The sequence below is a fragment of the Nerophis ophidion genome, linkage group LG06, assembly GCF_033978795.1.
Source record: "Nerophis ophidion isolate RoL-2023_Sa linkage group LG06, RoL_Noph_v1.0, whole genome shotgun sequence".
In the NCBI taxonomy this organism is placed as follows: Eukaryota; Metazoa; Chordata; class Actinopteri; order Syngnathiformes; family Syngnathidae; genus Nerophis; species Nerophis ophidion.
This window is the reverse complement of record NC_084616.1, coordinates 69,088,021-69,102,383: the sequence shown is the minus strand read 5'-3', so window position 1 is coordinate 69,102,383 and position 14,363 is coordinate 69,088,021. Positions and strand designations below refer to the sequence as shown.

The window sequence follows — 14,363 nt, the reverse complement described above, 5'->3', positions numbered from 1 at the left end:
ACGCGAACGCTTCCCTAGGGGGGTGTTTAGGGCACGTCCAACCGGTAGGAGGCCACGGGGAAGACCCAGGACACGTTGGGAAGACTATGTCTCCCGGCTGGCCTGGGAACGCCTCGGAATCCCCCGGGAAGAGCTAGACGAAGTGGCTGGGGAGAGGGAAGTCTGGGCTTCCCTGCTTAGGCTGTTGCCCCCGCGACCCGACCTCGGATAAGCGGAATATGATGGATGGATGGATGGATGGATAAACTATCAGACTGCGTGGTGGGTAGTAGTGGGTTTCAGTAGGCCTTTAATGATAACACAAGCATGTTTAACACATATAGATTCCTTTGTTTCACGAAGACAAGAATACAAGTTGGTGTATTGCCTGATTCTGATGACTTGCATTGATTGGAATCAGACAGTAGTGCTGATAACGTCCGCATTTTCGAATGGAGGAGAAAAAAAGTCCTCCTTTCTGTCCAATACCACATGGAAGTGGTTAGTTTTTGGCATCTTATTTTTCCAGTTTCCATACTCGTTTTTATATATTTTGCAAGAAATACATTGGCGGCAAACTCCGTAGCTTGCTATCTTGGGCACGCTAGCTTTCTGAGACTCTTATTTTGTTAGCGCAGGCAGGACAAAGCAGGGCTTTTATTGTGAAGACAGCAACTGTGCAGTCTGTCTGTAGGGTTTTGACAGCAGGTACGGCGCGGGAGTCTGTTGAAATAAAAAGTATTTCTTGCCCTCCTCTCAGTCATGTTTTCTTAATAATGGTCTCGCAGCAGCCAGCGTCATCTCCGAAGACCCTCGAGTGCCGTGAATGTCAATCAAGTGACGTAGTAAAGATTGATGATCACAAATTTTTAGGTTTATTTTTTTAATGCTTGGTTTGCGATCGACTGGCAGACCCTCCACGATCGACCGGTAGCTCGCGATCGACGTAATGGGCACCCCTGATCAATAACACTTGTGTAAAACTCAAGGCCGAGGGCCAAGTCATATTTTTTACCTAAATAAATTCTTTAATCAAGTCTTATATATGTCTTGTATGTATTATGTGCAGTTATACATACACATATACAGTCGACCTAATAAGATTTGGCACGCCACTTCAAGACAATGATGGCTCATTACTAAGCTAAGTGAAGATTAACTTTATTGTAACAATTCACCTTCGACATCAATAACACAGTTTCACATGACTATGGTGAGCCTTTAACTTGAGTAAAGTGGAATCAAAACAGCGGTAAAAAACCTTGGTGACATTCACTTGTACAGTGGGGCAAAAAAGTATTTAGTCAGCCACCGATTGTGCAAGTTCTCCCACTTAAAATGATGACAGAGGTCTGTCATTTTCATCATAGGTACACTTCAACTGTTAGAGACAGAATGTGAAAAAAAAAAATCCAGGAATTCACATAGAATTTATTTGTAAATTATGGTGGAAAATAAGTATGTGGCCAACCATTCAAAGCTCTCACTGATGGAAGAAGGTTTTGGCTCAAAATCTCACGATACATGGCCTCAATCATTCTTTCCTTAACGCGGATCAATCGTCCTGTCCCCTTAGCAGAAAAACAGCCCCAAAACATGATGTTTCCACCCCCATGCTTCACAGTAGGTGTGGTGTTCTTGGGATGCAACTCAGTATTCTTCTTCCTCCAAACACGACGAGTTGAGTTTATACCAAAAAGTTCTATTTTGGTTTCATCTGACCACATGAAATTCTCCCAATCCTCTGCTGTATCATCCATGTATCCATTTTGGTATAAACTCAACTCGTCGTGTTTGGAGGAAGAAGAATACTGAGTTGCATCCCAAGAACACCATATCTACTGTGAAGCATGGGGGTGGAAACATCAGGCGTTGGGGCTGTTTTTCTGCTAAGGGGACAGGACGATTGATCCGTGTTAAGGAAAGAATGAATGGGGCCATGTATCGTGAGATTTTGAGCCAAAACCTCCTTCCATCAGTGAGAGCTTTGAATGGTTAACCAAATACTTATTTCCACCATAATTTACAAATAAATTCTATGTGAATTCCTGGATTTTTTGTTTCACATTCTGTCTCTCACAGTTGAAGTGTACCTATGATGAAAATTACAGGCCTCTGTCATCATTTTAAGTGGGAGAACTTGCACAATCGGTGGCTGACTAAATACTTTTTATGAAGTGGTACAAAATGAAAGTTGGATTTGATCTTTTTCCAGCTTTTAGGTTTTCAGGAGAAAAATCCAGGTGTCAAATAGGTGTTATCGCTGAGGTATACAACAAAGGCTGAGACAGCAGGATACGTAATTAATCCCGTTGTCTCTGCGTGTTCACATGGAAGGCATGTTTGCCTCATGAAATAATAATAAGTGACTTGTAGGCTGCTTGAAGGAGAGTACAGGTTTGGAGTGTGTTGCCAATGTGGAAGCTGCTTATCAATGATTCTATATTTCATATCGCTAAATTCCCAATTCGTCTGGGAGGAACAGTAAGGCCACTCCATCACATGAAGGTGTGTGTCTGTGAGGCGGGATGTGCAGGCTCAAGGCTATACTTAGTCATGATCCCTCCGTATGGGATTAGCATGCATATACTCTGCCTGTCCACATGACTTGAAACAGGTTTATGATGTAAGTGTTCTGTTAATCCTGTAAGCGATTACCGGGGAAGAAAGAGAAAGTAGATGCCGTCAGTGGCGACAATGTTGGGGCTTTGCATCCAGAAGCCATGAGAGAGACACCTCAGGGTCCGTGTGGCAGGAGGGATCATGCCAGGCGTGGAAGTATGGTTGCGGTGGTGGGTGTTTGCTTCCTCTCTTTCTTGGATGGACAGTTGTAAAAGTCATATTTTTCATAGTTTTGAATTCTATTTCTCTATTTCCATCCAGGTGTCACTCAGGCAGAAGGAGCTGGCCAGGAGCCTCCAGTGGGCTCAAGAGAATGACAAGACCCTGCGGGGTATCCAGGAGTCGCTGGCCAACACTGATCGCCACCTGACGGCGTACTTGGCCGACCACATTGACGCCCAGCAGATACCACAGGAAGCTCAGGTAACTCTTTTCGGCGGAACCAGAAGAGCATGGATGGGCCTCAAATGGAATACTTCAATCAATACGCTTCAAATAAGCAACCTTAGTACACTTTTTGACCCTGTAGTGCTGTGCCAAGTTGATTACTGTCATTGTGCACTGAGCCGAAATTCCAATCACATTATTCACCAGCTTCTTTCTCTTTAGTTCACTACTTTTAAACGCTAAAGGGTATTTCAAGTAGACTACAGAGTGTTGTAATAAGGCCCATTCCCAATACACCCCGTCACCCACTACCACTACACCCTCAAAATGAAGCGTAGAGCTTTGTAATCTTCCCTAGGATTTGTGACACCACTTGCTTTGTCATTGAATAGTTTATGCCGTGCGCAACCCGAGGGTCCCTGGTTCAAATCCCACCTAGTACCAACCTCGTCACGTCCGTTGTGTCCTGAGCAAGACACTTCACCCTTGCTCCTGATGGGTGCTGGTTGGCGCCTTGCATGGCAGCTCCCTCCATCAGTGTGTGAATGGGTAAATGTGGAAGTAGTGTCAAAGCGCTTTGAGTACCTTGAAGGTAGAAAAGCGCTATACAAGTACAACCCATTTATCATTTATGTCCGGGCATGTAAGCGACTATGTAGTTATGTTTGCACATCGTCCCACCTAGAGATGTCCCGACACCAATTTTTTTGGTACCAAAATGTAGATCATTATGTATTTCAGTACTGTTCGATATCTTTCAAAATAAAGAGGACCACCAAGAAGGTTCCGTTTTCGATGCACTGAAGGAATGCAACTATAATGCTCAGAAAAAATGGTACATTGTCTGCTGCATGCTTTAAAACAGCGGTTCTCAAATGGGGGTACTTGAAGGTATGCTAAGGGGTACGTGAGATTAAAAAAAAAAATATTCTAAAAATAGCAACAATTCAAAAATCCTTTATAAATATATATATTGAATAATATTTCAACAACAAAAAACTGTGACAAGAAATGCAACAATGCAATATTCAGTGACAGCTAGATTTTTTGTGGACCATCCATCCATCATCTTCCGCTTATCCGAGGTCGGGTCGCGGGGGCAGCAGCCTAAGCAGGGAAGCCCAGAGTTCCCTCTCACCAGCCACTTCGTCTAGCTCTTCCCGGGGGATCCCGAGGCGTTCCCAGGCCAGCCGGGAGACATAGTCTTCCCAACGTGTCCTGGGTCTTCCCCGTGGCCTCCTACCGGTTGGACGTGCCCTAAACACCTCCCTCGGGAGGCGTTCGGGTGGCATCCTGACCAGATGCCCGAACCACCTCATCTGACTCCTCTCGATGTGGAGGAGCAACGGTTTTACTGTGAGTTCCTCCCGGATGGCAGAGCTTCTCACTCTATCTCTAAGGGAGAGCCCCGCCACATGGTGGAGGAAACTCATTTCGGCCGCTTGTACCCGGATTTTTTGTGGACATGTTCCATAAATATTGATGTTAAAGATTTCTTTTTCTGTGAAGAAATGTTTAGAATTAAGTTCATGGATCCAGATGGATCTCTATTTCAATCCCCAAAGAGGGCACTTTAAGTTGATGATCCATATGTAGAAAATCGTTATTTAAAAAAATTGAATCACTAGTTATTTTTATATCTTTTTTTCCAAATAGTTCAAGAAAGACCACAACAAATGAGCAATATTTTGCACTGTTATACAATTTAATAAATCAGAAACTGATGACATAGTGCTGTATTTTACTTCTTTATCTCTTTTTTTCAACCAAAAATGCTTTGTTCTGATTAGGGCTATGGTAGGGAACCTATGGCTCTAGAGCCAGATGTGGCTCTTTTGATGACTGCATCTGGCTCTCAGATAAATCTTAGCTGACATTGCTTAACACGATAATTATGAATAATTCCACTGGAATTCACAGTGCTAAAAATAACGTTCAAAATATAAAACATTGTCATGCATTTAAATGCATCCATCCGTTTCCTACCGCACCTGTTCAAGAAGTCGCATTAATGGTAAGAAGTATTTTATGTCATGATGGGGGGGGGTCGCAGCTTGCTGCGGGGTCGTTCTCCCAGGAAGGCAGACGGACTGGCATATAGGTAAAAACATGACTTAATTTAAACTAAAAAAAGATACAAACAAAAATCGCTCACAGCGGAGGCACAACTTGGGCTAAGGAAGAAAGCTAACGCATAAACCGACTATGAACATAAATCAAACAAAACTTACTTGGCATGGCATGAAGCACAAAACTATGGCAAGGCATGAAACAAGTCAGCACAGAGCAAGAAAAGATCACATTGACGCCAGGGTGACTGACTGGCAAAGACAAGCTTAAATACTGCCTCTGATTAGTGCTCGGGAAGCAGGTGAGCGGGCATTTTGTCCACCAGAGACAGGTGGACAAAATGAGTAACCAAGGAAACCAGACAAGGGAGTGGGAAAAAAACAGGAACTTAAAGAGTCCAAAAGACAAACAGCACATGGCCAAACAAAAACATGATCAACAGACATGACATTTGATTTATTATTGGTTAGCTTCAGAATAACAATGTTATTAAAAAGAATAAGAGACTTATTATACTCTAAAAATGTTGGTCTTACTTAAAAATGCACGCATTTAGTTGTATTCAGTGTTAAAAAGTATGATATGGCTCTCACGGAAATACATTTTGAAATATTTGGCTTTCATGGCTCTCTCAGCCTAAAAGGTTCCCGACCCCTGGATTAGGGGGTACTTGAATTTAAAAAAAAAAAATGTTCACAGGGGGTACATCACTGAAAAAAGGTTGAGAACCACTGCTTTAAAACATATTAAAAAAAAATTTAATGAAAATTGAGTGTCCATGCTGACAGTCTGCAGTACCAGCAAAATCCATATTTAAAGAGGGCGGTCTGCGCCACTTTTGCTCCTGTTATTAATTGTATGTGTAGTCTCACTAGCCCACTAAATAGTACATGCAATTGTATAGTTTGAACATGCTGTTTAGCACTTCCAATTTGAATCTTAGCAAATCAGGTCCTTAGTGTGCTATCGGATGTACAAACCTCGTTACCATGAGTTGGGAAATTGTGTTAGATGTAAATATAAACAGAATACAATGATGCGCAAATCATTTTCAACCCATATTCAGTTGAATATGCTACAAAGACAACATATTTGGTGTTCAAACTGATAAACATTTTTTTTTTTTGCAAATAATCATTAACTTTAGAATTTGTTGCCAGCAACACATGACAAAGAAGTTGGGAAAGGCCTCCTACTGATAAAGTTGAAGAATGCTCATCAAACACTTATTTGGAACATCCCACAGGTGTGCAGGCTAATTGGGAACAGGTGGGTGCCATGATTGGGTATAAAAGCAGCTTCCATGAAATGCTAAGTAATTCACAAACAAGGATGGGGCGAGGGTCACCACTTTGTAAGCAAAATGTCGGAACAGTTTTAGAACATTTCTCAACGAGCTATTTCAAGGAATTTATGGATTTTACCATCTACGGTCCGTAAAATCATCAAAAGGTTCAGAGAATCTGGAGAAATCACTGCACGTAAGCGATGATATTACGGACTTTTGATCCTTCAGGCGGTACTGCATCAAAAACCGACATACATGTGTAAAGGATATCACCACATGGGCTCAGGAACACTTCAAAAAACCACTGTCAGTAACTACAGTTGGTCGCAACATCTGTAAGTGCAAGTTAAAACTCTACTATGCAAAGCGAAAGCTATTTATCAACAACACACAAACGCCGCCGGCTTGGCTGGGCCTGAGCTCCTCTAAGATGGACTGATGCAAAGTGGAAAGGTATTCTGTAGTCTGAAGAGTCCACATTTCAAATTATATTTGGAAACTGTGGATGTGGTGTCCTCCGGAACAAAGAGAAAAATAACCATTCGGATTGTTATAGGCGCAAAGTTCAAAAGCCAGCATCTGTGATGGTATGGGGGTGTATTAGTGCCCAAGGCATGGGTAACTTACACATTTGTGAAGGCACCATTAATGCTGAATGGTCCATACAGGTTTTGGAGCAATATATGTTGTCATCCAAGCAACGTTATCATGGACGCCCCTGCTTATTTCAGCAAGAAAATGCCAAGCCACGTGTAACAACCGGGTGGTTTCGTAGTAAAAGAGTGCGGGTACTTTCCTGGCCCGCCTGCAGTCCAGACCTGTCTCCCATCGAAAATTTGTGCCGCATTACGAAGCGTAAAATACAACAGCGGAGACCCTGGACTGTTGAACGACTGAAGCTCTACATAAAACAAGAATGGGAAAGAATTCCACTTTCAAAGCTTCAACAATTAGTTTCCTCAGTTCACAAACGTTTATTGAGTGTTGTTAGAAGAAAAGGTGATGTAACACAGTGGTGAACATGCCCTTTCCCAACTACTTTGTCACGTGTTGCAGCCATGAAATTCTAAGTTGATTATTAAATTTATGAGTTTGAACATCAAATATCTTGTCTTTGTAGTGCATTCAACTGAATATGGATTGAAAATGATTTGCAAATCATTGTATTCCGTTTATATTTACATCAAACACAATTTCCCAACTCATATGGAAACAGGGCTTGTATTTTACTTCAGACACAGGCTGTGTTGTCCTCCGCCAAGCCAAAATAATCCTAGCTTGAATAAACTCTGAATCAATTTGGTTGTATTTTTATGTCATTTTAAAACATTCATAAAGAAAAGTCAGAAAATCAAGCTTGTTTCGATGGCAAACTGTTTTGAAAGTATTATTGTTAGCAGGTCTAATGCAGAACGTGATCAGATGCTTTATGATGATTTGTCACTGCTTTGTACTGCCCCTCTGTGGTTATAAGGAAGAGCAACATCAAACTGTATCCTATAAACTTGAAATGTGCTAAAATGTGTCCTACGTGCCTTTGTGCTTGACTTGAATTCATATAAAGGGATGTCATGTTATATAATTGTGTTATTTGCAGAAGATCCAGTCAGACCTGAGCAGCTATGATGCAACCTTGGAGGAAATAAAGAGGAAGAATCAGGAGAAGGTTCAGTCCCAGAGGATGATTGGACAAATAGACTTAACGCAGGTGTTGCTCTCAAACCACACACACTCACATAAAAGTAAATATTCACTGTACAGTAATAGCAACCCACCCCCACCCACCCTTTTCCTGTCTCGATAGAAAATGCTGGCAGACGTGTGGACCAAGTTCCGGCTCTTCCAGAAACCGGCTAACTATGAGGAGAGGCTGGCCGAATGCGAACGTATGCTAGCTGAGGTCAAAGCTCAGGTGGGGGTGCTGTACATCCGCAGCGTGGAGCAGGACGTGGTGCAGTCTCAGCTGGAGCAGTGCATGGTAGGCATCGGCGTGTGTAGGTGTGATACACCGATAGCCCGCTCACCTCTCTATTGGGCGCCCCCGCAGAAGCTGTACAAGGTGCTGAGTGAGGTCAAAGGTGAGGTGGAGACTGTGATCAAGACGGGCAGGCAGATCGTGCAAAGACAACAGACGGAGCATCCCAAAGAGCTGGACGGGCGTGTAACGGCGCTCAAACTGCTGTACAACCAGCTGGGAGCGCAGGTTCGAACGAGCACACACACAACTCGGGAATGTGACAAAACACAAGCAGACGTTGCATGCTTCATTGGAGTTGTCTCAACGTTTGTTAATACATCACCACATTTTTTAGCAATAACCAGATATCGTGCAAATATACCTTCTAGGACAGTGGTATCCAACATACAAACTCTGTTTCCATATGAGTCGGGAAATTGTGTTAAATGTAAATATAAACGGAATACAATGATTTGCAAATCCTTTTCAACCCATATTCAGTTGAATGCACTACCAAGACAACATATTTGATGTTCAAACTGATAAACTTATTTTTTTTTTTTTGTAAATAATCATTAACTTTAGAATTTGATGCCAGCAACACGTGACAAAGAAGTTGGGAAAGGTGGCAATAAATACTGATAAAGTTGAAGAATGCTCATCAAACACTTATTTGGAACATCCCACAGGTGTGCAGGCTAATTGGGAACAGGTGGGTGCCATGATTGGGTATAAAAACAGCTTCCATGAAATGCTAAGTCATTCACAAAGAATTTGTAAGCAAATTGTCGAACAGTTTTGGAACAACATTTCTCAAGGAGCTATTGCAAGGAATTTAGGGATTTTACCATCTACGGTCTGTAAAATCATCAAAAGGTTCAGAGAATCTGGAGAAATCACTGCACGTAAGCGATGATATTGAGGACCTTTGATTTCCTCAGGCGGTACTGCATCAAAAATCGACATACGTGTGTAAAGGATATCACCAGATGGGCTCAGGAACACTTCATAAAACCACTGTCAGTAACTGCAGTTGTTCGCAACATCTGTATGTGCAAGTTAAAACTCTACTATGCAAAGCGAAAGCTATTTATCAACAACACAAAGGAACGCCGCCGGCTTGGCTGGGCCCGAGCTCATCTAAGATGGACTGATGCAAAGTGGAAAGGTGTTCTGTGGTCTGAAGAATCCACATTTAAAATTATATTTGGAAGCTGTGGACGTGGTGTCCTCCGGAACAAAGAGGAAAATAACCATCCGGATTGTTATAGGCGCAAAGTTCAAAAGCCAGCATCTGTGATGATATGGGGGTGTATTAGTGCCCAAAACATGGGTAACTTACACATTTGTGAAGGCACCATTAATGCTGAAAGGTCCATACAGGTTTTGGAGCAACATATGTTGTCATTCAAGCAACGTTATCATGGACGCCCCTGCTTATTTCAGCAAAACAATGCCAAGCCACGTGTTACAACAGCGTGGCTTCGTAGTAAAAGAGTGCGGGTACTTTCCTGACCCGCCTGCATTCCAGACCTGTCTCCCATTGAAAATGTGTGGCGGGTTATGAAGCGTAAAATACGACAACAAGACTGTTGAACAACTTAATCTGTACATCAAGCAAGAATGGTAAAGAATTCTACTTTCAAGGCTTTAATTGATAGTTTCCTCATTTCCCAAACGTTTATTGAGTGTTGTTAAAAGAAAAGGTGATGTAACACAGTGGTGAACATGCCCTTTCCCAACTACTTTGGCACATGTTGCAGCCATGAAATTATTTGCAAAGAAAAATAAAGTTTATGAGTTTTAACATCAAATATCTTATATTTGTAGTGCATTCAATTGAATATGGGTTGAAAGGGATTTGCAAATCATTGTATTCCGTTTACATTTACATCTAACACAATTTCCCAACTCATATGGAAACGGGGTTTGTACTTAATATCAATGTCGGTCAATATATTCAAAGCTATCTAAGCAAAATATTTTAGCTGTGTGTCATATCTGGCAAAACAATTTAGTGTAATATCTAGTTAAATATCTTTTTAAAAAAAAGAAATTGGGCCAAACTTTGGATAGCTCTTCTCTCGGGTCATGACATCAAAACAATCTGATTGCATTTTGACATCATTGATTTTCTATGCAAAAACTTCCACTTTCTTGCAGTAAAAGTCAAAATTAAAAGCTAGGGCACAATTCACTCACCACCAACAAACAGTTAATAGCATAGGAAATGATGGAACTGCAAGTGGTGTCACGCCAAATTTCTTCCCCCCAACAAACCCCCCCCCCCCCCCATTTACTTCCAGGGTCATGATTAATACACACGTTTTGTTAACGCTATATTATAAAAATATAACGCTATATTATAAAAACACGGACGTTTTGTTAACGCTATATTATAAAAAAAATTAATAAACAATTTACAAACACAAGCTATGGGATGACACATTTACTTCCGGGGTCACGTTTCCTCTTATGTCATCCCATAGCTTGTGTTTGTAAATTGTTTTTTAAATTTTTTTTATAATATAGCGTTAACAAAACGTCTGTATTTTTATAATATAGCGTTATATTTTTATAATATAGCGTCAACAAAACGTCTGTATTAATCATGACCCCGGAAGTAAATGGGGGGTGGGGAAGGTTTTTGTAGGGAGAAGAAATTTGGCGAGACAGTGGTCTTCCGTTTAAAGCATTCCATGTTCTGAAATTTTGTGGTTAGGCCTTACCATTATTAAATTAAAAACATTTTCGGTCCACAAATACAAGAAATCCCTTGATAAAGAATCAATTATTTACTTTTTGCACTCAATTACGTCTCCCAAGCATAAGGCAGGTCTGATCAACCAAAGGTTTGCGTGTAATAAAACACGTGCAAACTTGATAACGTAAGCAAATCTGATGTATTAGGCTTGTGCACAAACAAAACAAGACCACAAAATCCAAACTAAGCAAAGTAAAGTTTGGTTTTGAAAAAAGGCTTATGTGGAATCGAAAGGTTATCTTTTTCATAATTCTGGTCTTCATTCTACCACTTTCCTTGCATTCTACTCAATCCAGAAGTGTCTTGAATATTTCCACTGAGGAAAAATAGACTTTCAAGGATTTAAGAAGAAGTTAAAACTGTTAAGAGAAGGTCCTGATGATAAAAGTGGCACAATCCACAAAAAGTTTGTATATTTTTTTAATGGCAGCCCTTAAAGTGTTATTTTTGTCAACAGATAACTGAGAGCAAATTGGAGCTTGAGAAGAGTTTGAAGTTGTCCAGGAAGCTTCGAAAGGAGCTCAACGGGCTGACCGAGTGGCTCGCCGCCACTGATGCCGAGCTGACCAGGCGCTCCGCTGTCGACGGGATGCCCAGTGACCTAGATGCCGAGGTGGCGTGGGCACAGGTATGATGCGCACAAAATGCTAAATAAGATGTTTCTGTGCATGTAAAAATGTACATGGATTATCGAGCTATGAAAATGAAGACTTTGATCATTGCTCAAGGTACAGAGTAAAAGCTTTAGCGGCAGAGAGAAAAAACTTGTGGCGTTGGAATGGTTAAGTATCACATTAGTGTTTCGTATTACATAATGATTCATGATAGCTGCTGCTTTCTGACTGCTTGTTTGTTTTCGATATTTGTACATTTGCTTTTCCAGTGCTTGTTTTTTTAAGTTGTTTTGTGTTTTTCACAAATGAGCCAACTCACATACTTTTGGTTACATAGCAAGTGTATAATAATATAAGCATCACATAGCAACACATTTAAAGGCCTACTGAAACCCACTACTACCGACCACGCAGTCTGATAGTTTATATATCAATGATGAAATATTAACATTGCAACACATGCCAATACGGCCGGTTTGGTTTACTAAATTGCAATTTTAAATTTCCCGCGGAGTTTTTTGATGAAAACGTCGCGGAATGATGACGCGTGACATCACGGACTGTGGAGGACTTATTAGCGCAGCACCATTTGCGGCTAAAAGTCGTCTCTTTTCATTGCGCAATTACACAGTATTTTGGACATCTTTGCTGCTGAATCTTTTGCAATTTGTTCAATTAATAATGGAGAAGTCAAAGTAGAAAGATGGAGGTGGGAAGCTTTAGCCTTTAGCCACACAAACACAGGGTGTTTTCTTGTTTAAAATTCCCGGAGGTGAAGCTTTACAATGGATCAGAGCGGTCAAGCGAACATGGTTCCCGACCACTTGTCAACTGGCAGTTTCCGGTGAGAAAATTGTGGTAAAAAGTCGCCTCTTACCGGAGATCAGCTAAGCTTGCGTAGTCTATGCAGCTGCCGTCGACTTCCCTCAGAGACTGGCGTCAAGACACCCGAGGACACACCCCTCCGGATATCAGGTACTATTTAACTCACTAAAACACTAGCAACACAATAGAAAGATAAGGGGTTTCCCAGAATTATCCTAGTAAATGTGTCTAAAAACATCTGAATCTGTCCCAATGCATTCTTCTTTTTTTTAATTTTTTTTTACTTTATATATATATATATACTGTATATCCATCCATCCATCCATTTTCTACCGCTTATTCCCTTTCGGGGTCGCGGGGGACGCTGGCGCCTATCTCAGCTACAATCGGGCGGAAGGCGGGGTACACCCTGGACAAGTCGCCACCTCATCGCAGGGCCAACACAGATAGACAGACAACATTCACACTCACATTCACACACTAGGGCCAATTTAGTGTTGCCAATCAACCTATCCCCAGGTGCATGTCTTTGGAGGTGGGAGGAAGCCGGAGTACCCGGAGGGAACCCACGCATTCACGGGGAGAACATGCAAACTCCACACAGAAAGATCCTGAGCCTGGATTTGAACCCAGGACTGCAGGACCTTCGTATTGTGAGGCAGACGCACTAACCCCTCTTCCACCGTGAAGCCCTACTGTAAAAAAAAATATATATATATATATACTGTATATATATATATTTTTTTTGTCCTTCGCTATTAACATCATCATCCACGAATCGTTCATCCTCGCTCAAATTAATGGGGAAATTGTTGTTTTCTCGGTCCGAATAGCTCTTGCTGCTGGAGGCTCTCATTAAAAACAATGTGAGGACATGATGAGCCCTCACCCTTGTGACATCATCGTCTGCGACAGGCAAGGCTTTTTTATTAGCGACCAAAATTTGCGAACTTTATTGTGGATGTTCTCTACTAAATCCTTTTAGCAAAAATATGGCAATATCACAAAATGATCAAGTATGACACATAGAATGGACCTGCTATCCCCGTTTAAATAAAAAAATCTCATTTCAGTGGGCCTTTAAATTGGATATAAAATAGGTATTCCAGTGTTACACACACAGGTAAATACTGAAAAGGTACAGTATATACCATACAGTATATTTTGTTAGAGAGAGGTACAGTGTTATGATCTTTAGGATCTAACATAGCTGTCATTTAAAGTGTAAGTCACAATAATAACAATTAATTCAGTTCTTTGTTTTTCACCTTCTCTCTTTCAGTCCATCCACGGCGAGACAGAGCGGCGTCAGCCCCAGCTGCAGGCCGTGGTGGAGCTGGCCGAGGCCCTGAAGGCGGTGCTTCGTGGCCACGGGAGCCTGGTGGATGACAAAGTCAGCCTGCTGCACTGCAACTGGATTGCAGTCACATCCCGAGCAGAAGAATGGCTTAACCTGCTGCTGGTGTGACATTGCTGCTTTTTATTTCAAAGACTAGCATCTCTTGTGCTGAGAACGTATCAGAGTTTAAAAAAGGCGCTCTTCTCCTTGTCCTCAGGCTTACCAGCAGCAGATGAGGAAGTTGGATGGAGAAATTGAGGAAGTGAATGGATGGATCGACGGAGCGAATCAAAAGATGGATGAGATCGAAAGCGCGGGACCAAATGATGCCGCGCTTAAGGTGCGTAATCATACTTGCCAACGCTCCCGGAATTACCGAGAGACCCCCGAAATTCAGCGCCTCTCCCGAAAACCTCTCGGAAGAAATTTTCTCCCGGAAATCTCTCAAAATTCACGCGCCCTCCAGCTCCATGCGGACATGAGTGGGGACAGCCTGTTTTCACGTCCGCTTTCTTGTT

At 41.8% G+C, this 14,363-nt stretch overlaps 1 protein-coding gene across 4 annotated transcripts in view; it reads left to right on the top strand.

The window, feature by feature from the left end:
* Positions 1-14,363, top strand: part of dmd (dystrophin) — a 518,793-nt gene that overhangs the window by 270,231 nt on the left and 234,199 nt on the right. For 3 of the 4 annotated variants that reach the window (XM_061904726.1, XM_061904725.1, XM_061904723.1), the window contains 7 exons: positions 2,863-3,024; positions 7,944-8,054; positions 8,151-8,324; positions 8,394-8,549; positions 11,525-11,695; positions 13,789-13,968; positions 14,063-14,185. In XM_061904726.1, the coding sequence (XP_061760710.1) occupies positions 2,863-3,024; positions 7,944-8,054; positions 8,151-8,324; positions 8,394-8,549; positions 11,525-11,695; positions 13,789-13,968; positions 14,063-14,185 (1,077 nt within the window). Of the gene's footprint in view, positions 1-2,617; positions 2,772-2,862; positions 3,025-7,943; positions 8,055-8,150; positions 8,325-8,393; positions 8,550-11,524; positions 11,696-13,788; positions 13,969-14,062; positions 14,186-14,363 lie in introns of those variants that run through there. The other variant, XM_061904727.1, reaches the window with a different exon arrangement.